At 47.0% G+C, this 23,691-nt stretch overlaps 2 protein-coding genes across 2 annotated transcripts; both read right to left on the bottom strand.

The window, feature by feature from the left end:
* Nucleotides 1-5,438: 5,438 nt before the first annotated feature.
* On the bottom strand, nt 5,439-15,151 carry rmc1 (regulator of MON1-CCZ1). The gene is given in 22 exon segments (XM_029426531.1): nt 5,439-5,622; nt 5,624-5,667; nt 5,804-5,941; nt 6,074-6,161; nt 6,250-6,318; nt 6,496-6,600; nt 6,675-6,752; nt 10,689-10,808; nt 10,877-10,983; nt 11,479-11,607; nt 11,727-11,780; nt 11,927-11,971; nt 12,052-12,160; nt 12,315-12,420; nt 12,761-12,850; nt 12,954-13,057; nt 13,208-13,348; nt 13,423-13,509; nt 13,621-13,677; nt 13,833-13,917; nt 14,066-14,142; nt 14,932-15,151. Coding segments are annotated over 22 exon segments (1,968 nt in total). The 5' UTR covers nt 15,031-15,151; the 3' UTR covers nt 5,439-5,586.
* Nucleotides 15,152-15,721: 570 nt separating this feature from the next.
* Nucleotides 15,722-23,458, bottom strand: LOC115004829 (serine/threonine-protein kinase RIO3-like). The gene is given in 14 exon segments (XM_029426532.1): nt 15,722-16,921; nt 17,112-17,225; nt 17,630-17,719; nt 18,193-18,273; nt 19,049-19,208; nt 19,298-19,311; nt 19,313-19,481; nt 19,693-19,820; nt 19,898-20,041; nt 20,199-20,308; nt 20,990-21,097; nt 21,174-21,319; nt 21,834-21,949; nt 23,122-23,458. Coding segments are annotated over 14 exon segments (1,524 nt in total). The 5' UTR covers nt 23,152-23,458; the 3' UTR covers nt 15,722-16,807.
* Between the last annotated feature and the right edge of the window lie 233 nt (nt 23,459-23,691).

Below are 23,691 nucleotides of genomic sequence, written 5' to 3'. Positions count from 1 at the left end.
CGTCACGTTATGCTACGTTACGTTACGTCACGCTATGCTACGTCACGCTGTGTTACGTTACGCGACGTCACGCTACGCGACGTCACGCTACGCTACGTTACGTTACGTCACGTCACGCTACGCCACGTTACGTCACGTCACGTCACGCTACGTCACGTCACGCTACGCGACGTCACGCTACGCTACGTCACGCTACGCTACGCTACGCGACGTCACGCTACGCTACGTGACGCGACGTTACGTCACGCTATGCTACGCTACGTCACGCTGTGCTACGTTACGATACGTCACGTCACGCTACGTCACGCTACGCGACGTCACGCTACGCGACGTCACGCTACGCTACGTTACGTTACGCCACGTCACGCTATGCTACGCTACGTCACGCTACGCTACGTCACGCTACGCTACGCTACGTCACGCTGTGCTACGTTACGATACGTCACGTCACGCTACGTCACGCTACGCGACGTCACGCTACGCGACGTCACGCTACGCTACGTTACGTTACGCCACGTCACGCTACGCTACGTTACGTTACGCCACGTCACGCTATGCTACGCTACGTCACGTTACGTCACGCTACGCGACGTCACGCTACGTCACGTTATGCTACGTAACGCTACGTCACGCTACGCGACGTCACGCTACGCGACGTCACGCTACGCTACGCGACGTCACGCTACGCTACGTCACGCTACGCGACGTCACGCTACGCGACGTCACGCTACGCTACGCGACGTCACGCTACGCTACGTGACGCTACGTTACGTCACGCTATGTACGTCACGCTATGTAAGTCACGCTGTGTTACGTTACGCTACGCGACGTTACGTCACGCTATGCTACGTTACGTTACGCTATTCTACGCTACGTCACGTCACGTCACGCTATGCTACGTCACGCTACGTTACGTTACGTCACGCTACGTTACGTCACGCTACGTTACGTCACGCTATGCTACGCTAAGTCACGTTACGTCACGCTATGCTACGCTACGTCACGCTACGCGACGTCACGCTACGCGACGTCACGCTACGCTACGCGACGTCACGCTACGCTACGTGACGCGACGTTACGTCACGCTATGCTACGCTACGTCACGCTGTGCTACGTTACGATACGTCACGTCACGTTACGTCACGCAACGTTACGTCACGCTACGTTACGTCACGCTATGCTACGCTACGTCACGCTATGCTATGCTACGTCACGCTACGCGACGTCACGCTACGCGACGCTACGTCACGTGACGCTACGTTACGTCACGTCACATTACGTTACGTCACGCTATGCTACGTCACGCTGTGTTACGTTACGCGACGTCACGTCACGCTACGCTACGTTACGTTACGTCACGCTACGCTATGCTACGTTACGTCACGTTACGCTATTCTACGCTACGTTACGTCACGTTACGTCACGCTATGCTACGTCACGCTACGTTACGTCACGTCACGCTATGCTACGTTACGTCACGCTACGCTGTGTTACGTTACGTTACGCGACGTCACGCTATGCTATGCTACGTCACGCTGTGCTACGTTACGATACGTCACGTCACGCTGTGCTACGTTACGATACGTCACGTCACGCTACGTCACGTCACGCTACGCGACGTCACGCTACGCTACGTCACGCTACGCTACGTCACGCTACGCTACGCTACGCGACGTCACGCTACGCTACGTGACGCGACGTTACGTCACGCTATGCTACGCTACGTCACGCTGTGCTACGTTACGATACGTCACGTCACGCTACGTCACGCTACGCGACGTCACGCTACGCGACGTCACGCTACGCTACGTTACGTTACGCCACGTCACGCTATGCTACGCTACGTCACGCTACGCTACGTCACGCTACGCTACGCCACGTCACGCTATGCTACGCTACGTTACGTTACGCCACGTCACGCTATGCTACGCTACGTCACGTTACGTCACGTCACGCTACGCGACGTCACGCTACGTCACGTTATGCTACGTAACGTTACGTCACGCTACGCGACGTCACGCTACGCTACGTCACGCTACGTCACGCTACGCTACGTCACGCTACGCTACGCTACGTCACGCTACGCTACGCGACGTCACGCGACGTTACGTCACGCTATGCTACGCTACGTCACGCTGTGCTACGTTACGTTACGTCACGTTACGCTATTCTACGCTACGTTACGTCACGTTACGTCACGCTATGCTACGTCACGCTACGTTACGTCACGTCACGCTATGCTACGTTACGTCACGCTACGCTGTGTTACGTTACGTTACGCGACGTCACGCTATGCTATGCTACGTCACGCTGTGCTACGTTACGATACGTCACGTCACGCTACGCGACGTCACGCTACGCTACGTCACGCTACGCTACGCGACGTCACGCTACGCTACGTGATGCGACGTTACGTCACGCTATGCTACGCTACGTCACGCTGTGCTACGTTACGATACGTCACGTCACGCTATGCTACGTCACGCTACGTCACGCTACGTCACGTCACGCTACGCTACGCGACGTCACGCTATGCTACGTCACGCTACGTCACGCTACGCGACGTCACGCTACGCTACGTCACGTTACGTCACGCTACGCTACGTCACGCTGTGCTACGTTACGATAGGTCACGTCACGCTATGCTACGTCACGCTACGCGACGTCACGCTACGCTACGCTACGCGACGTCACGCTACGCTACGCTACGCGACGTCACGCTACGCTACGTTACGTCACGTCACGCTACGCTACGTTACGTCACGTCACGCTATGCTACGCTACGTCACGCTGTGCTACGTTACGTTACGTCACGTCACGCTATGCTACGCTACGTCACGCTGTGCTACGTTACGATACGTCACGTTACGCTACGCTACGTCACGCTACGCTACGCGACGTCACGCTATGCTACGTCACGCTACGTCACGCTACGCGACGTCACGCTACGCTACGTCACGTTACGTCACGCTACGCTACGTCACGCTGTGCTACGTTACGATAGGTCACGTCACGCTATGCTACGTCACGCTACGCGACGTCACGCTACGCTACGCTACGCGACGTCACGCTACGCTACGCTACGCGACGTCACGCTACGCTACGTTACGTCACGTCACGCTACGCTACGTTACGTCACGTCACGCTATGCTACGCTACGTCACGCTGTGCTACGTTACGTTACGTCACGTCACGCTATGCTACGCTACGTCACGCTGTGCTACGTTACGATACGTCACGTTACGCTACGCTACGTCACGCTACGTTACGTGACGTCACGCTATGCTATACTACGTCACGCTACATTACGCTAAGTTACGTCACGCTATGCTACGCTACGTCACGCTATGCTACGTTACGCTACGTCACGTTATGTACGTCACGCTATGTACGTCACGCTGTGTTACGTTACGCTACGCGACGTTACGTCACGCTATGCTACGTTACGTCACGTGACGCGACGTTACGTCACGCTATGCTACGCTACGTCACGCTGTGCTACGTTACGCTACGTCACGTTATGCTAAGTTACGTTATGCTACGTTACGTCACGTCACGCTACGTTACGTCACGTCACGTCACGCTGTGTTACGCTACGCGACGTCACGCTGTGTTACGCTACGCGACGTCACGCTACGCTACGCGACGTCACGCTACGCTACGTCACGTCACGCTATGCTATGCTACGTCACGCTACATTACGCTACGTTACGTTACGTCACGCTATGCTACGCTACGTCACGCTGTGCTACGTTACGTCACGCTACGTCACGCTATGCTACGTTACGCTACGTCACGTTATGTTACGTCACGTCACGTTATGCTACGTTACGTCACGTTACGTCACGCTATGCTACGTCACGCTGTGTTACGTTACGCTACGCGACGTCACGCTACGCTACGTCACGTCACGTCACGCTGTGTTACGTTACGCTACGCGACGTCACGCTACGCTACGCGACGTCACTCTACGTTACGTTACGTCACGTAACGCTATTCTACGCTACGTCACGTTACGTCACGTTATGCTACGTGACGTCACGCTACGCTACGTCACGCTACGCTACGTCACGCTACGCTACGCGACGTCACGCTACGCTACGTGACGCGACGTTACGTCACGCTATGCTACGTGACGCGACGTTACGTCACGCTATGCTACGCTACGTCACGCTGTGCTACGTTACGATACGTCACGTCACGCTATGCTACGTCACGCTACGCGACGTCACACTACGCTACGCGACGTCACGCTACGCTACGTTACGTCACGCTATGCTACGCTACGTCACGTCACGTCACGCTATGCTACGTCACGCTACGTCACGCTACGTTACGCTACGTTACGTCACGCTATGCTACGCTACGTCACGCTATGCTACGTTACGTTACGTCACGCTATGCTACGCTACGCAGCGTTACGCTATTCTACGTCACGCTACGTTACGTCACGCTATGCTACGTTACGTCACGCTATGCTACGTCACGTCACGCTATGCTACGTCACGCTACGCTACGTCACGCTATGCTACGCTACGTCACGCTATGCTACGCTACGTCACGCTGTGCTACGTTACGCTACGCTACGTCACGCTACGTTACATCAAACAAAAATATTTAACAAGTGGAGACTGTTAGTTATACAATAATTATTTCTTTATCATACAAAATAAACACATAATTCATATATGTACAAAATATTCATCCCAACATGTCTCTGGCCCCAAACGTTCACACAGGTTTGTATTCATGATTTATGAAGTTTGTAAAGACCTGGTTACATTATTCTATCATTTAACGTCCTCTTTTTTCTGATCAGCTGTGCAGGAACATTTCACAGGAGGAGCAGCAGCAGGTCAGTCATCACATGCTATAACTGACTGTAGGGGGGGGAGGGGGGTGACTGAGAATCAAATCATAATGTTCAGGTAATAAAGTCCCAAACTCAAAAAGTTATATAATTGAACAATTCCTTTTAAAAGGGTTTATTATTATTGGCTGATACTAATTTGCCTCAGAATCCTGTATTGATCAAGTTTAAATATATAATATAAATATATATTTAATATATTTAAATATATAAAATATATATTATATATTAAATATATAATATATATATTAAATATATATTAATATATATATATATTAAATATATATTAAATAGTATATATATATTATATTTAATATATTAAATATATATATTAAATATATATATCTATTAATATATCTTACATATATATATCTATATATATATATTAATATATATTAAATATATAATATATATATCTATTTAATATATTTAAATATATAATATATATATCTATTATATATTTAATATATTTAAATATATACTCTATATATATATCTATTTAAATATATACTATTCTATCTATATATATATAAAATATATATTATATATATACACACACCTGTGAATTCCTTTAGACTTAAATGTTTCCTGTACGTTTAGTTCTCTCACTAATGGCCGTGCACCTCGCTGACCCGATCAGGAGTTTGATGCCACAGTATAAACACAACAGAAATGATATTATGGATGTGCTGAGTGTAGCGTCCCCGGACGTGTGTTCACACAGTGGACGGTTTCATCAGAGCGTGATCCCCCGAACAGCTGCTTGAAGTGAACCACGTGCTCCTCACAGTGCTCTCCTGGAGGGGGGGGCAGAGATGACGGAGTGTTTTCGGAAGGCCATAAATAACATTACAATGTCTGAAGGCTATTAATTATCTCATGAGCACGTGATTTATTTACCAAACCAGTTGAATGTGTGTGTGTCTGTCTCACCAGCGTTGAACCCGGGGTTTCCTCTCAGCCTCTGGTTCCTCTGCTGGAAGGACCTGAACACGGTGTAGAACAACATCTGGTCTCCAGTCTGTCGCGCTGCGTCCAGAAACTTCCTGGAGGACACGTTGTCATGGCCGCCTGAAACCAGACAACTAAACCTTCAGACTGCAGCTCATGGGGAGTTTTACTTGAAAACATTTCTACTGGAACTAACTACTGTCAGGTCTTCAAAAAGGTTTGACTGCTTTAAGATTATATTCTGAGACGTACCGACGCTGCGGATGAACCTGAGCGCCCCCAGAACCTGCTGCTTCGACAGCAGAACCTCCACGATCTCATCGTTGGCCGTGGAGAGACGCTAACAACACACAATACAAAACAATGACGTTTAAATAAAGAGTGTGTGTGTGTGTGTGTGTGTGTGTGTGTGTGTGTGTGTGTTATACCTTCAACATGTCCAGTGACAGCTGGTGGGCCGGAGGGTACGTGCTCTCCAGAGACAGAAGTAAACACGCCTGCACACATTAATAATAATAAAGATTATTGTGAAAGAGGATAAACATGAAGCTTGAATTGTTTTTGAGATTATTATTATTATGTCAGTATTTTTGCATTTGTTTATATCCTTTATTAAACACACAGCTTCACTTTGCAAGGTCAGAGATGTCTTTAGGTACATGTTGTGAACTCACCAGCGGTTTGGAGTCGCTGAGGACGTGATACTGCAGGAACTGGTGCAGCATGTAGAAGAGGTTGTGCTGCACCAACGTTTTGATCACCAGCTCGTACAGGTAATGCTGAAAGACACAGCAGAAGGTTTTACACAACATTAAATCATAATCTGTCACAGTTTTACATTTACATGTTTTACCTGTACGGTGATCTGGAACTGGTTCAGAGAGCGGATGTACTCCATCAGCACCGCGATGACGAATTTATGAGAGACGCCCTGCAGATTACAAATGTTTAGGTTTTGTCTATTTCATTCAAGATCCATCCATCCATCCATCCATCCATCCATCCATCGTCTACCGCTTATCCGGGATCGGGTCGCGGGGGCAGCAGCTCCAGTAAGGAACCCCAATCTTCCCTTCTCCGGGCCACATCCTCCAGCTCCGACTGGGGGATCCTGAGGCGTTCCCAGGCCAGTGAGGAGATATAATCTCTCCACCGAGTCCTGGGTCTTCCCCGGGGTCTCCTCCCAGCTGGACGTGCCTGGAACACCTCCCTAGGGAGGCGCCCAGGTGGCATCCTTACTAGATGCCCGAACCACCTCAACTGGCTCCTTTCAACGTAAAGGAGCAGCGGCTCTACTCCGAGTCTCTCACGGATGGCTGAGCTTCTCACCCTATCTCTAAGGGAGACGCCAGCCACCCGTCTGAGAAAACCCATTTCGGCCGCTTGTACCCGTGATCTCGTTCTTTCGGTCATGACCCAGCCTTCATGACCATAGGTGAGGGTAGGAACGAAGATCGACCGGTATATTGAGAGCTTTGCCTTCTGGCTCAGCTCTCTTTTCGTCACAACGGTGCGGTAAAGTGACTGTAATACCGCCCCCGCTGCGCCGATTCTCCGGCCAATCTCTCGCTCCATTGTCCCCTCACTCGCGAACAAGACCCCGAGGTACTTGAACTCTTTCACTTGGGGTAATGACTCATTCCCTACCCGGAGTAGGCAATCCACCGGTTTCCTGCTGAGAGCCATGGCCTCAGATTTGGAGGTGCTGATCCTCATCCCAACCGCTTCACACTCGGCTGCGAACCGATCCAGTGACTGTTGAAGGTCACAGACCGATGATGCCATAAGGACCACATCATCTGCAAAGAGCAGCGATGAGATCCTCAGGTCACCGAACTGCAACCCCTCTCCTCCACGACTACGCCTCGATATCCTATCCATGAAAATCACGAACAGGATTGGTGATAAAGCGCAGCCCTGGCGGAGGCCAACATTCACGGGAAACGAGTCCGACTTACTGCCGAGTATCCGGACACAACTCTCGCTTTGGGCGTACAGGGATTGGATGGCCCTCAAAAGTGACCCCCTCACCCCATACTCCCGCAGCACCTCCCACAGTATCACCCGGGGGACCCGGTCATACGCCTTCTCCAGATCCACAAAACACATGTAGACCGGATGGGCGTACTCCCAGGCCCCCTCCAGGATCCTTGCGAGAGTGAAGAGTTGGTCCGTTGTTCCACGACCAGGACGGAATCCGCATTGTTCCTCTTCAATCAGAGGTTCGACTACCGGCCGAACCCTCCTTTCCAGTACCTTGGAGTAGACTTTACCAGGGAGGCTGAGAAGTGTGATACCCCTGTAGTTGGCACACACTCTCTGGTCCCCCTTTTTAAATAAGGGAACCACCACCCCGGTCTGCCAACCCCTAGGCACTGTCCCAGACTTCCACGCAATGTTGACGAGGCGTGTCAACCAAGACAGCCCCTCAACACCCAAAGCCTTCAGCATTTCTGGACGGATCTCATCAACCCCTGCGGCTTTGCCACTGTGGAGTTGTTTGACTACCTCAGTGACTTCCATCAGGGAAATTGATGATGATCCCCCATCAGCTTCCAGCTCTGCCTCAACCATAGAGGGCGTGTTAGTCGGATTCAGGAGTTCCTCAAAGTGCTCCTTCCACCGGCCGATAACCTTCTCAGTTGAAGTCAGCAGGGTCCCACCCTTGCTGTACACAGCTTGGATGGTTCCTCGCTTCCCCCTCCTGAGGTGCCGGATGGTTTTCCAGAAGCACCTTGGTGCCGATCGAAAGTCCTTCTCCATAGCTTCTCCGAACTTCTCCCACACCCGCTGCTTTGCCTCTGACACGGCAGAAGCTGCCGCCCTTCTAGTCCTTCGATACCCTGCAACTGTTTCCGGAGTCCTCCCGGATAACATAACCCGGAAGGACTCCTTCTTCAGTCGGACGGCTTCCCTGACCACCGGGGTCCACCACGGTGTTCGAGGGTTACCGCCCCTTGAGGCACCTAAGACCTTGAGACCACAGCTCATCACCGCAGCTTCAGCAATAGAGGTTTTGAACATCGCCCACTCAGGTTCAATGCCCCCAACCTCCACAGGGATGGCTGAAAAGCTCCGCCGGAGGTGTGAGTTAAAGATCCCCAGGACAGGGGCTTCCTCCAGACGTTCCCAGTTCACCCGCACTACCCGTTTGGGTTTACCAGGTCTGTCCAGAGTCTTCCCCCACCCCTTGATCCAACTCACCACCAGATGGTGATCAGTCGACAGCTCCGCCCCTCTCTTCACCCGAGTGTCCAAAACATGCGGCCTCAGGTCAGATGATACGATTACGAAATCGATCATTGACCTTTGGCCTAGGGTGCTCTGGTACCACGTGCACTTATGAGCATCCTTATGTTCGAACATGGTGTTTGTTATGGCCATTCCATGGCTAGCACAGAAGTCCAACAACAAACGACCATTCGGGTTTAGATCAGGGAGGCCCTTCCTCCCAATCACGCCTCTCCAGGTGTCTCCATCGTTTCCCACGTGTGCGTTGAAGTCTCCCAGCAAGACTACGGAGTCCCCTACTGGAGCCCCCTGCAGGGCTCCATTCAGGGTCTCCAAGAAGGCCGAATACTCAGAACTGCGGTTTGGGGCATAGGCACAAACAACAGTCAGAGTTTTCCCCGCCATAACCCGAAGGCGTAGGGAGGCGACCCTCTCGTCCACCGGGATAAACGCCAACGTAGCGGCGCTCAGCCGGGGGCTAGTGAGTATCCCCACCCCGGCCCGACGCCTCACACCTTGGGCAACTCCGGAGAAGAATAGAGTCCAACCCCTATCCAGGAGTACGGTTCCAGAGCCAAGACTGTGCGTGGAGGTAAGCCCCACCAGATCCAACTGGTAGCGATCCACCTCCCGCACTAGTTCCGGCTCCTTCCCCCACAGAGAGGTGACGTTCCACGTCCCCAGAGCCAGCCTCTGCTGCCCGGGTCTGGTCCGTCGAGGTCCCTGACCATCACTGCCACCCATGTGACAGCGCACCCGACCCCAGCGGTTTTTCCCATGAGTGGTGGGCCCACAGGATTCAAGATGTCAAATTATTTGCATCTGAATCAAAATCATCCATCTTTATAGATGTAGTGAGAGACATGTATAATGTTCCTGAAGGTAACGTTTCCTCTCTCTCCTGTCATGCTGTCATCAGTCCTGTGTTGTATATGTAGTGAGACAGAGAGATGTGTAATGTCCCTGAAGGTAACGTTTCCTCTCTCTCCTGTCATGGTGTCATCAGTCCTGTGTTGTATATGTAGTGAGACAGAGACATGTGTAATGTTGCTGAAGGTAACGTTTCCTCTCTCTCCTGTCATGGTGTCATCAGTCCTGTGTTGTATATGTAGTGAGACAGAGACATGTGTAATGTTGCTGAAGGTAACGTTTCCTCTCTCTCCTGTCATGATGTCATCAGTCCTGTGTTGTATATGTAGTGAGACAGAGAGATGTGTAATGTCCCTGAAGGTAACGTTTCCTCTCTCCTGTCATGGTGTCATCAGTCCTGTGTTGTATATGTAGTGAGACAGAGAAATGTGTAATGTCCCTGAAGGTAACGTTTCCTCTCTCTCCTGTCATGGTGTCATCAGTCCTGTGTTGTATATGTAGTGAGACAGAGTCATGTGTAATGTCCCTGAAGGTAACGTTTCCTCTCTCCTGTCATGGTGTCATCAGTCCTGTGTTGTATATGTAGTGAGACAGAGACATGTGTAATGTTCCTGAAGGTAACGTTTCCTCTCTCTCCTGTCATGGTGTCATCAGTCCTGTGTTGTATATGTAGTGAGACAGAGACATGTGTAATGTCCCTGAAGGTAACATTTCCTCTCTCCTGTCATGGTGTTGTCACAGTGTGTGTGTGTGTGTGATGAAGTACCTTCCTCTCTGTGAACGATGACAGGACGTGTGTGTACATGTCTGATTGGTCGATGACCGCCTGAGTCCTGACTGGACGCTTCTGGGCGGCGCTGCCTCGACTCGGGCCGGACTCCATGGCCTACAGACACAAACATCTCATGATACAGACGTCAGTGTGCAGGTGAGTGCAGGTGAGTGTTCACTCACCACAGTGTACGTCTGCTCAGCCTCCAGGTATTCTTTATACACCTGGTTGAGTTTGTCGAAGACGGTCGCCACGACGGGAAGGCTTCCCTTCTCCCCGCCTTCCAGAACTGAGGAAAGACGAACATTTGTGTTTTGAGGATTGTTTAGTTTTTATTGTCAGAGTTCATTTTTCTAAACCTGAGTTTTGTAGAAATCCTATATTTTGTGTATTTTACATATAAACAAAGAAAAAATACATAAATAAAAATATTTTTTAGACACTTCCTCATTTCTTTGGACTTCTAAAAAACAGACAGACAGACAGACAGACGTACTCTGTGAGCAGACAGACAGGCAGACAGACAGACAGGCAGACGTACTCTGTGAGCAGACAGACAGACAGACAGGCAGACGTACTCTGTGAGCAGGCAGACAGACGTACTCTGTGAGCAGACAGACAGGCAGACAGACAGACGTACTCTGTGAGCAGACAGACAGACAGACAGACAGACGTACTCTGTGAGCAGACAGACAGACAGACAGACGTACTCTGTGAGCAGACAGACAGACAGACAGACAGACGTACTCTGTGAGCAGACAGACAGGCAGACAGACAGACGTACTCTGTGAGCAGACAGACAGGATGACCATCTTGCAGTCTCTGCGTCGGAGCAGGAAGTCCATCAGTTTTCCTTTGTCCTGCAGCAGGTTCACAGTCGGAGGCAACTTCACCTGCAAGTACCAAAGATAACCTGACAGGAGATGAAGTGATTCATTATCAACCAAGGACAGAGTGAGAGTGTGTGTGTGTGTGTGAGTGAGTGAGTGAGTGTGTGTGTGTGTGAGAGAATGTGTGTGTGTGCGTTCACACCTTCGTTGGCACTGATGATGATCTCGGGTTGGAAGACGCTCCAGGATGAAGAGTCTGAGTGACTGTTAAAGATTTACTGCAGTAACAAACAGCACGATGTTAAAATACTCAAGAAGAAGAAGAAGAAGAAGAAGAAGAAGAAGAAGAAGAAGGTACCTCAAATGTAAACGGAAGGAAATGTACTCGAGGTTAAAGGATACAGAGCTGACAAGGCACCGGAGGCTGAGAGGGAGCAACAGCTGGACCTGCAGAGAGACACACTGTGATACACACACTCTACGGGGGGTGTGTGTGTGTGTGTACGTGTGTGTGTGTACCTGTGTACCTGTCAGTGGGATCCTGTAGGGGTGTATGGAGCGGGCAGGTAGGACCGGTTGGTGCGTGTTGACAGTCGAGTCGGGTTCCTTCAGCTTGATGTCGAATATCAGAGACGTCTGACACACAATATAAATATAAACCTTAATAACAAAGATGCTAAATGTACTAAAGTACTTGTTGGGCAGATATAATATATTGTATTCATGAATAAGAGTAAAAGTATCAGAAGACAGAAACACAGAAACTTTAACATGAATATAAATAAAGGACCTGAGAGCTCTGGTGATGAACCACCACCAGGTTGTCCACGATGTTCAGAGCAAACTTCCCCGTCGTGTTCAGCCTCAACACGTGAGTCTTCTTACACGCACCCTCCCTGAACACACACACACACACACACACACACACACACACTTTGAGTTTGACAGGCTGAGTGCATGGCACAGATGCATTATGGGTATATTCGACTCCACTTCAGCGTGTGTTATTTAAACTGTAGAACTGAGAAAGCTGTTTTTAAAAAGCTAAATGCCAACAACATGCTCTGCAACGTGTCTGTGTGTGTGTGTGTGTGTGTGTGTGTGTCTGTGTGTGTCTGTGTGTGTGTGTGTGTGTGTGTGTGTGTGTGTGTGTCTGTGTGTGTGTGTGTGTTGTGTGTGTGTGTGTGTGTGTGTGTCTGTCTGTGTGTGTCTGTGTGTGTCTGTGTGTGTCTGTACCTTGGTAAGTAATACAGCACCACTTCTGCACTGGGACTGTTGGCTGTCCTCGAGTGATGCTTCAGGTACATCACAAACAGCTGATCATAACTACACGCAGAGGATAATAAATACTCATCATGTTGTTTTATATAAAAACATTTCAATAAATGAGCAACAACTAAAAGGAGGACGACGTAAAGGTTGAACTCACATGGAGGCCATGGCGATGTCTCTCTCTGACAGGGTGAGTTTGGCCGGTTTGGGGACGACGGGCAGCTCGATCTCAAACTTGGACATCTTGGACATCGTCCCGTTCTGTAACAAACAACAAACTGATTAATTACAACTCAGTAAAAACTAAAGGTGCATTCATGTGGCGTCGGAATAATCAGAGAAACTAGTTCCCGACCAAAGTTAGAACAACACACACGACAAACACCAAGGTGTACGTGATGTCTTGCTCACCCTGAAGGCGAAGGGCTGCAGGATGTTTCCCTGCACGGTGGTGGACAGCAGGATGACGGCCGTCTCTGGACAGTACTGGTACCAGTTCACGTTGATGCTCTGACTCTTCAGCAGCTTCAGGCTGCGTTTGTCTGGAAACACCTGACGGGACACACACAGCTCTCACCATCTGTACTTCAGAACAGTCGAACATTCACAGAGGAGTTAAAGGTTACCTGGTAAAACTCTATTCCCTGGTCGGTGATGAAGACGATCTCGTTCCAGTTCGTCCAACAGAAACCCAAAACACTCGCGTTCTTCGTCTGCAGGACAAACAACGTGAACTTCATTTACACAACTCACAAGAAGAGCTGCTCCTGATTCCATCTCATCTTTCAAAATAAAATAAAAAGACAACATATAAAGTAGCTCACCTTGCATTCCTGAGTGAACTCCATGTGTGGATAGTCGGGGATAAAGTTGATGAAATCCTGCAGATTAAATATAACAAGATTAAAGCTGCACAGGTTCTGAGCTTCATCATGGATAACAGATCTTTTTATATCTTATTATTATTATTATTATAATTATTATTATTATTAAAGCTCTAAACAGCAGTGCGAGTGTGATGTTCTGCCAAACTCACCACAGATTTTGAAGTCCTCTGAACGGCCAAAATCTTATTTCCAATAGAGAACTTGATACACTTTACTTCTCCTTTATCGTCCATTCTGTGTAGGAAACCCCCCCCCCCCCGGTACAGGATCAATGAATAAAATGACTTATTACATTTCATAAGCAAACCAAGTGAATAAACATGTTGAAATGTGACTCAGCTGCAACAAATCCCTTCAGATATTCCTACACAGGCTGATGTACCTGAAGGCAACACTGCTCTTGTCGTCTGGGCCTTTGACCACCACCCCTGTGGCTCCACCTGAACGCACCGCAAACACCTGCAGCCAAACAGGAAGTAAATAAACACAAGATATATAAATAAAATCTGACTTTGGTTCACTGTCGGGGCTACATCTTTTAAATATTGTCCCATTCATGCATCATTAAAGGTAAGATGCTCAGAAAACAGTTTTTAAATATGTTTGTGTTCCTTATTCAAAGTGCTCGTTGACTTTGTGATCAAACACTGTAAAGTGTAAATGCTCATTTTGTCAATTCTAGATGCAGTATTTTGCACTGCTGGTACATTTACTCAAATACTGTTCTTGGGTACAACTTTAAGGTAGTTTATATATTTCTACTCCACATTTTAAATATTGTACTTTCTACTCCACAACATTTGTTTTGACGCTTATAAGTTACTTTCTGTTTCAGTTATATACTACTCATCTATCCAGTAGCACACACGTGGAATTGGCTCCAGATTGATGAACTACAGCATTAAAATGCTCTTACATATATTACATTTTATTATATAACAACACCTTGAAAGAAGCCATTCTTCACAACGTTTATTTTGACACTTTTACTTCACTAACATGTTCAATGCAGCACTTCCGGTGTGTCCTCAGCACGTCAGTAAAGTCTCTTCTGTCATCACTGTGTGTTTAACAGAGCTACCAAATTACGTAACGTTTATTTAAAATAAAGAAATGTGTCCTCAACAAACTGTACAGAGAGTTTACTGAAACTAAAAGTCATTAAAAGTGCTGACGTCCTGATAATATTTAAATGTTCTTTAAACTATCAGTTGGTTAGCCACCTCGATGCTAACTAGCTTAGCTCACCTGCTTGTTAGCCTCGTCGAAGAAGACGTTGTTGACGCTGGAGGCGTGTTCAAACTGCACCGGGTTCTCACAGAGCTCCAGGTAATGTTCCTCACTCATCCTCACACGTTGTTGGTATTATCTTATTATATTTAATATTGTTTTATCCCCAGTTTAGAGTCCTGAGCCTCAGCAGCACAACAGGAAGAGCTCACTTCAACCGGCGGCCATCACACTTCCTGTTTCCGGTTTGGATTTTCGGAATAAAAGCGGAGAATATATTGTTCTTGTAGTACTTACATTTGTATTTTTCACTTATTGAATTATACTCAAACTATTTGAGCTATTTTTTCCATACAGATACACACACGTATATAAATATGTTTATAATTTAGAACTGTATTAATTGATTTAATCTCGTTTCAGATTTTAATCATTTCAAAATGTATTTGTTCTAAACAAACAACTAAAATACTTTTGTTTTTACTCTTTACTACATAATGGTTTTGAAATCCCACCATTATTTTTGTTATGTGCAACAAATGGATTTATAATTCCTATTTTGGACTTTAAACTGTAGCACTTTCAGTCGATTCTTTGCCATTTATTTTCACGTGTACAAAAAGTACACGATATATTTGGAGAGTTCATTCTTTTATTCTGAAGGAGTTAGGACGGAAGTCTTTGTTTTTGCTGATGGGAGTCATGTGACTGACTGACAATCACGTGCTTAACAGAGAACCTCAGATTATACAGTTTAAGTAACTTTGTGCAAAGATACTGATAATAATTTAATAATAAGACGACAGAGTTTATCTTCACCTTTTAATGTCACCACTGGTCTGCGTGTCACAGCGAGCGCCACATCATGTGACGAGTCTGCATTCTTCACAAACACCAGACTTTCTGATTTAAAGTTACACAACCTAAGAGCTAATAGTTTCATCTTCATCACTGCAAACATCTTTTCTTTTGCGCTTTAATCTCAATAGTTGCAAAAACATTTAGCATTTAGCTTCACCACTCCCCAAACGGTGTGACCTTTGACTCCCTCCAGGTTTCACCCACTAAATGAGACAGACAAACACTGAACGAGGCTTCCTATCCAAACTACAGCCGCCAGACATTAGCACATTTGTTTTAACATTTTATTTATTCTTTTGGTTGTGAAGTTTTATTTATTAAGGATATTTTAATATCTTTTTGACATTTCAATTCTTCTGAATATTCTTAAAGTTCATTGATCCTTTAAAAAGACATCATACGATCATTACATCAGTGTCAAGAACATCGTTTTATTTCTGGGACGTTTGTTTTTGAGACGGGCTTTGGCGGCTGTAGTTCGGTAGAAAGGAAATAGTCCCGGCATGAAGCTGCTCACAACAAGGTGTGTGGTGATCTTCACTCACCGGGGACAGAGACATCACCGCTGAGCTTTGAGCTCCACAATCCGAACCATCGAGTTCCAGAACGTTGAGGATCTCCAACACTAAAATAATGTCCTGAAGCTTCACATTAAAACCTCTCCAGGAGTCATCCAGCCGGACAGAAGAGGTCTCGTTGTATTTTTAACTTTGATTCTTACAAAAACACACACCGATCCATCAGCGCAGGAGGAAATGAGACGCGTCCTCAGCGCCAGAAAACCCGTTTGTGCCTCTCAGGACGCTCAGACTTCAACATCCAACACGGTGAAACTCCTCCCTCCTGCTCCAGGAGGAGGCGCTCCGTCCTGCCTGATCAAAGGAAGCAGTTGGTGGGTGGTGACATGGTTGAAGGGGGGGGGGGGGGGGGCACCGAGTCCTCCAGAAGGGGGGGGGGGCCTCCTCCATTCATCTCCTCTTTTAGAGCATTTTCAACACGGCGGGATCGTGAAGAGAGAGCGAGGCGGGCGGCGTTAGTCATCAGCGTCGGGTTCTAAAGGAGGGTCGCAGTCTTCAGAGGCCACGGAGAAGATCTTCTTTCCTCGCCGCTGCACGTGATCCTCGTTCCTCTTCTCCAACGCCATAATCTGTCAGAGGGCACAGAGGTTCAAAATCAATCTTTTCATCTGGCGCCATCAACCTCACGTCAACACGTTCATATCTTCAGAGCTCCTCGACGAGAAACAACATGAAGACTTCTTATTCCCAAATATACCTTCACACACCTCACGTCAGTGTGTGTGTGAGTGTGTGTGAGTGTGTGTGAGTGTGTGAGACCTCAGAAATGAACTCGGCCTCGTCCTCGTCCCCAACAGGGATGTTCAGTCCGCTCACGGCGTTGAAAAGCTCGTACACACTCATGGCCTCGCTCACGCCTCTCTTCTGGAAGAACTGCGGCACAAACACACAAACACACAAACATCACTTCTCTGCAGAATCAGGATCTTTAGCTGCAGGATATAAACAAGAAGCTCCTTCTGGATTAAATGTTTCCACGTTGGACAAACCAAAACACATTCCATACACGAGACAAGTTATTTAAATATGTGTCCCTGTAATGTGGAAACACGTGGCCTGCTCACACGTGTCACTGTTCACACGTGTTCCTGTTCACACGTGTTCCTGTTCACACGTGTTCTGTCACACGTGTTCCTGCTCACACGTGTTCCTGTTCACACGTGTTCCTGCTCACACGTGTTCCTGCTCTGTACAGGACAGTGGTGGGACGAGCACTAAAGCTCAGTGTGTGACGACACGACTGCAGCTTCACCAGCTGCACCTCAGATTAAACTTACCGTGGAAACGTTCTTGCAGTCTCTGAAGAGGAACTCCAGGGCGTGAGGATGGCGAGGCTCGATGGACTGACTGACATCAATCAACCACACCTACAACACACACACACACACACACACACGTCAGTGCAGCTCTGTGGTGGGCGACTAGGTTTGACTGAAGGCAGGAAGACAAAAGGAGTAACGAGCAGAAGAAGCAATGAATTGACATTAAAATGAGAGTGCGGGAGGAAAAGAGAAGAAAGAACTCAAAGACGGAGTGAAGGAAGGTGGGAGGGAAGACAGAAGACTTCAGGATGGAATATGAAGAGGAGGACGTTGAGAAGAAATAACGTTACATTTAACTTCTGTATTTGTCTCACTGGCAGACGTGTGAAGGAAAACAAGTCCTAGAGTTCTTTAAGGACATAAACTGAAGTGTGACGCACATCCAGCGACGACTGAAGGAATGCAGACCTCTGCATTATTTGCAGTTACAACGTTCACTGTGAGAATCATGACATCATTTTAAAAACCAGTTCAGATCCGACTGAAGTTAAGACTTTAATAAAGAGAGGAGGTCGTACCTTTCCTTCGTGCCACAGCATGTTGTATTCACTGAGATCAGCATGGACCAGATTACACTCCTGATACAGCTGCTGCATCATCTGCACACACACACACACACACACACACACACACACACACACACCTTAACTCTGAGCTGTTTGTAAGAGACGCACTGAATGCACGCAGGGGGAGGGCAGGGGCGGAGAAGGGGCAGCAGGGCGGGGGAACAGGGGGGCGGGAGGAAAAAGAAAGGAGAGAGAGAGGAGAGAGAGAGGAGAGAGAAAGGAGAGAGGAGGAGAGATGAGGAGAGATGAGGAGAGAGAGAGAGAGAAGGGGAGAGGGATGACGACAAGAGAGAGAGAGAAGAAGAGAGAGAGAAGAAGAGAGAGAGGAGATAGAGATAGAGAGAGAGAGAGATAAGATAGAGAAGAGAGAAGAGAGAGGAGAGAGAGAGAGAGAGAGAAAGAGAGAGAGAGATAGAATATATATATATAGAGATAATATAGATATATAATATATAATAATATATATATATTATTATATATATATATATCTATATATAAAATATATATATTATATATATAGTATATTATATATATATATAAAATATATATATTTATATATATTATATATAATAATATATAATAATATATTATTATGGGTTTTATTTGCAGCCCTGAAACATTTAAATGGTAGTTCCACCATGTAAAGATGCATATAATATGTAAAGTGTTGTTGAAATGAGTAACTTAATTTAATATATAAAGATTCCTTCCATGTGCTGAATAAAACAATTAAATAATCAATTACACTAAATACATTTGCGTTTCCATTTCAGTCGTACTTCCTGTAAATAAAGTAAGCTGTACGTACATGAAGCACCTGGTAGAAGGCGTTCTTCATGTCCTCGGAGCTCAACACGACGTCCTTGAGTTTGGGAGCAGGAATGTGGTTTCTACCGATGAACGACATCACCAGGATGTGCTTCTTCAGCAGCACCACCTCCGGACAGGGAATCTCCGCCTTCTTCATCCTGACACGTTACATTTATACTTTATAAAGAAATGTATGGGAGCAAATCTTACAGAAATAAAAAAGTTTACCCGGTGGGGTTAAGTTTACCTGGTCAGGTTGTTGCATCTCCTTCTCGGCCCACAGGCGGATGATTTTGCGTGGGTTCAGTTTGCTGAAGCGATCGATGAAGCGATAGTCGTCTTTGATGTAGCGGTCTCTGTTCTTGAACTCGTTGAGCGTCGTCTTGAACACCTTCAGCACAACTTCACCTGGAACAGGCTGCTCCTCCAGGCTGTGACACACACACACACACACACACACACACACACACACACACACACACACACACACACACACACACACACACACACACACACACACACACACACCACACACACACACACACACTTTAGAGGAATGGCTCTGCACCTCGTCGGTAGCGGTGTGGGCGAGACACCTTAGTTTAATATGTCTGTGTGTAATGAGACGTGACATCCACCCACCTCCCTCCGTCAGCGTGGAAGACCACCGACTCTTTCCCGGTGCTGATGCAGCCGTTGATGTTCTCCAGCACGCCGGCGCTCACCATTTTGTACATCAGCAGACGAGTGCGAGGGTCCACCGCTTGTTCCTGAGGAGAGAGTTTGAGTGTGACGTGGAAACAACGACCTGTACGAAGTGTTATTAGAGCGGCGTGTTTGTACGCACTGCAGTGGAGTGCTCCTTCTTCTCGTGCAGCCTGGCGCTGCGTCTCTGCTCGCTGTAGCAGTGCTGCTTCAGGGAGTTAAACACCTGGTTGGACAACTTCAGGTCCATCCCCAAACCGTCCCCCACATGGACCTCTGGAGCAAACTGCAGGAGGAGAGGATGCATATAATAATGAACTCTAACGTGTTCCCTATAACACAGCTGTTTGAATAAAGAGTGCCGTGGACCTTCATCTTCCCACCAAACAGGCGTTTTGGGAACAATGAACACGTGTAATATATTTGAGCGCTGCGTGTCCTACATTGTCCATGCGTGCGGTGTTCTTGCGTCCGCAGGTCTCCGCGTCATGTTTGGTGGTGATGTTCTTGCCTTTGCCGGTGAAGCCTTTCCTGGGTGTAGTCTGGGGCTTATCTGCCACACACACACACACACACACACACACACACACACACACACACACACACACACACACACACACACACACACACACACACACACACACACACACACACACAGCGTGAGAAAGACTTCAATATCAACAATACAAGACGCTAGATGTATTCGTCTTCCTCTTTTATCTGCATGTATTTCTCTTCTTCAGTCTGTGTGTTGTGTTGTTGGAAGTCTGGGACTTGAGATTTGTAGCTTTTGTGCAGACGACAATAAAAAGCCTTTAAATCTTGAAAAAAAGGCAGCTGGACAAAATAAGAGGAACACCCTGAAGTGAAAACCTTCGGCCCGTTTGTGTCGCGGATGTTTTTGTCTGTTCACTGTGAAGACGTGAGAGTTTAAAGCTCCAGCTGTTCTCTCGCCTCGTGTTGCTTTTTAACAAACTGTAATATTCATCTTGAAATGAGTCGCAGAATGAAAGATGCAGCACGAGCATCTGTAACATCTGTCAGACCACTTCCTGCTTCAGAACCAGAACCAGCTTTAATGTCAGCAGGTTGTTCCTGATAATAAACATTCAGAGGTTCTGCAGCAGAAATACAATTACAAATATGTACAACAATATAATAAGTATTAAACTTCATATGACTTGGATTCTGCCAGGTGTTTCTACTATTGTGTCCGCCCCGTGCAGGTAGTTACCTGCTCTGTAGGGGTCGTGTCTCGTGTCCTGCCAGTCCACCTCGTCCTCCGAGCTGTCGCTGTCTTCGTACGGATGCACCATGCGGTAGTTCTCAAAGGAGATGGACACTGAACACAAAGTACAGGACGTGACGTATTTATGGGTTTTAAACTTGTAATATAATCCAGACGTCTGCGTTTGTACCTTTGCTGTCTCCGTTGAACCTTTTCTCCTCCCGACGGAGCTGATCGTCGAACTCGCGGTCGAACTGCATCTGCAGCACCTTGGCGAGCACGAGGTCGCTGGTCGTGTCGGACACTTCGTCTGACAGCAACAGATCTGCGGCGGGACTGAAAGACGGAGAGGAAACATCTTGTTCTCAACGTGGCACCATGTTTGATTTTAAGTGAAGAGAGAAACAGAAGCGGATCCGTGTCTCCTCGGATATTCAGTCTAGAGACTAAACGTCTTCACGCTAACATTAGCCGCCGTTAGCTTAGCGGTGGTGGCGTGAGGTCGTGTGAACGTTCTCTTCATACTTCTGGAGCTTGTGTTTACGGTTTAAAAACAACACGTGGAGATTATCTGCTGAACTAACGTGTAAATATCAGAAACGTTCTGCTTATTGGAAACATCTCGTTGGCTTTTTGTCGAGGGAACCAGTGCGATGCCGACTTCACGATCGGCCTAGAAAAACACGTCCTCCCTGCAGCGCTCTGCGTCAGGGCAGGTAGACGGAGCTCAGGTGAGGACCCGAGGAGTAATGTACAGATTCTGACCGCACGGAGGCATCATCAGTGTCACACCTAACCTTTGTGTACAGGTTCACCTTTACACAACGTGTTGTCACAGGTGAGAACTTACTCCGCCAGTGTAGTCAAGGCGTGTCCCTCCTCCTCCAGCTGATTGGCCAGCTGCTCGCTCATCACCTCAGTCAGAGAGCAGGCCGGAGGCGCCGGGGCCACCGAACCCCACGGGCTCTGGGAAAAAAAACAAAACAAACACATTATTTAAACTCTGATCATATGAATTCACGTCTAAATAACGAGCCTCTGACATCAGCACAAAGCTTTCACTGCTCGGGGTCATATGAGGTTCAGATACTGTGTCCACCGTGCACCACGAGCAGCGACTAAATAATCCTGAATGCACATCCTCAACAAGTATAAAGAATCAACAGCGCTTTAAATAAGATCAGAACATTATAACTTTCAACTGATGTATTTTGTCATTTGAGCCTAAAATGTCAAAATAGTAAGAAATGACAGATTAACTACAGGAGGGCAATTAATTAACTAAACTACTGAATACTGAACATGTAGCTCTGTATTAAACCAGGTGTACCTAATAAACTGGCAGCTGTTTGTACATGTAGTTCACCAGAGCTACAAGTCACACATTTTACTCGCCGCTACCATTAAATATAATATAAATATATATATATATTTATATTGAAATGAAATATAAAAGTGTACAAACCGGTGATCATGTGGTAAAAAGAGGCCAAAATATAAAGATGTGCGAGTGTAATTATTAAGGTAATGTGGTAAAAACTAAAAGTAGCTTTAATAATAATCCCCTTCAGACTTTAGTATAAAGTCACTAATTAACTCAGTGAGTCACAGCTGGACAAGTTCAGACATGTCTGAGCTTTTATTTATACATGCTTCTATATATATATATATATATATATATATATATATATATATATATATATATATATATATATATATATATTCTCTATGAGATTATTATATAATTTGTATTCGTTCAATTAAAAAAGCTATAACGTGTAGCTAGCATCTTCGGTGACGTCATTATCGCACAGAACAGTTTATTTTTGGGTGCAACTTGTGCATCATATCTCCAATCACAGCACCACCCGGTGACCGGAACACCACCCGGTGACCGGAACACCACCCGGTGACCGGAACACCGGCAGCTGCGGACTGATCTGTCCGCTCACAGCGAGCTAATGTCGGCCTTTTAAGGAGAAGACTGCCAAAGAGGCCATGTTGGAGAACTAGCAGAAGCTAAAGCTAGCAGAAGCTAAAGCTAGCAGGCTAGGTTGCTAAGTGACTTACCTTCGTGCAGTTAACCACCATGTACAAGACACAACAGAAGAAGACAAGTACACAATGGATATTCTTACCTTTCGCGTTTCTACTGCTATTTGATCCATGATTACACAAATGTCGATTAATTGATTCTTCCCTTAAAGAGTAAATGGTGACTAGCCGCTGAGCTAACGTTAGCACGCTCCGGTGGGGGCAGATATGGCGACGAAAGTCTCGACAAACAGATGAACAACAACGTCCGGCGATGTGACGCGTACACACAACAGCTGTAGATACTTCGGAGAGTGTAGACAGGTAGTTTTCGAGTCGGTAACGGAAGTGTTGACAGTAAGTGAACGGTTGAAAGGAGACAAGCTTTCAGTGACGTCTCAGCTGAGTGGCACAACAGGAAGGACGTCACTGCCCGAAGAGGCTACTACACGCCTTCACAATAAAAGCCCTCAGTGTATCAAGAGGCTTGGTGTTTGCCTTTCTTAATATAGATATTTATTTAAAATATGAAATAGAATGATACAGAAATCAGTAACATGAACATAATACATTATAATGTGGTCAATTATGACAATGTATGGGATATGAATTATAGTATAAGGTGCAAGTTAGTAATATAATATATGGTATGATAGATAGATACTTTATAGATA

Source organism: Cottoperca gobio, unplaced genomic scaffold (assembly GCF_900634415.1).
Source record: "Cottoperca gobio unplaced genomic scaffold, fCotGob3.1 fCotGob3_193arrow_ctg1, whole genome shotgun sequence".
Taxonomy (NCBI): Eukaryota; Metazoa; Chordata; class Actinopteri; order Perciformes; family Bovichtidae; genus Cottoperca; species Cottoperca gobio.
Note: the sequence above shows the minus strand (reverse complement) of the source record. Positions and strands in the feature narration are given on the sequence as shown.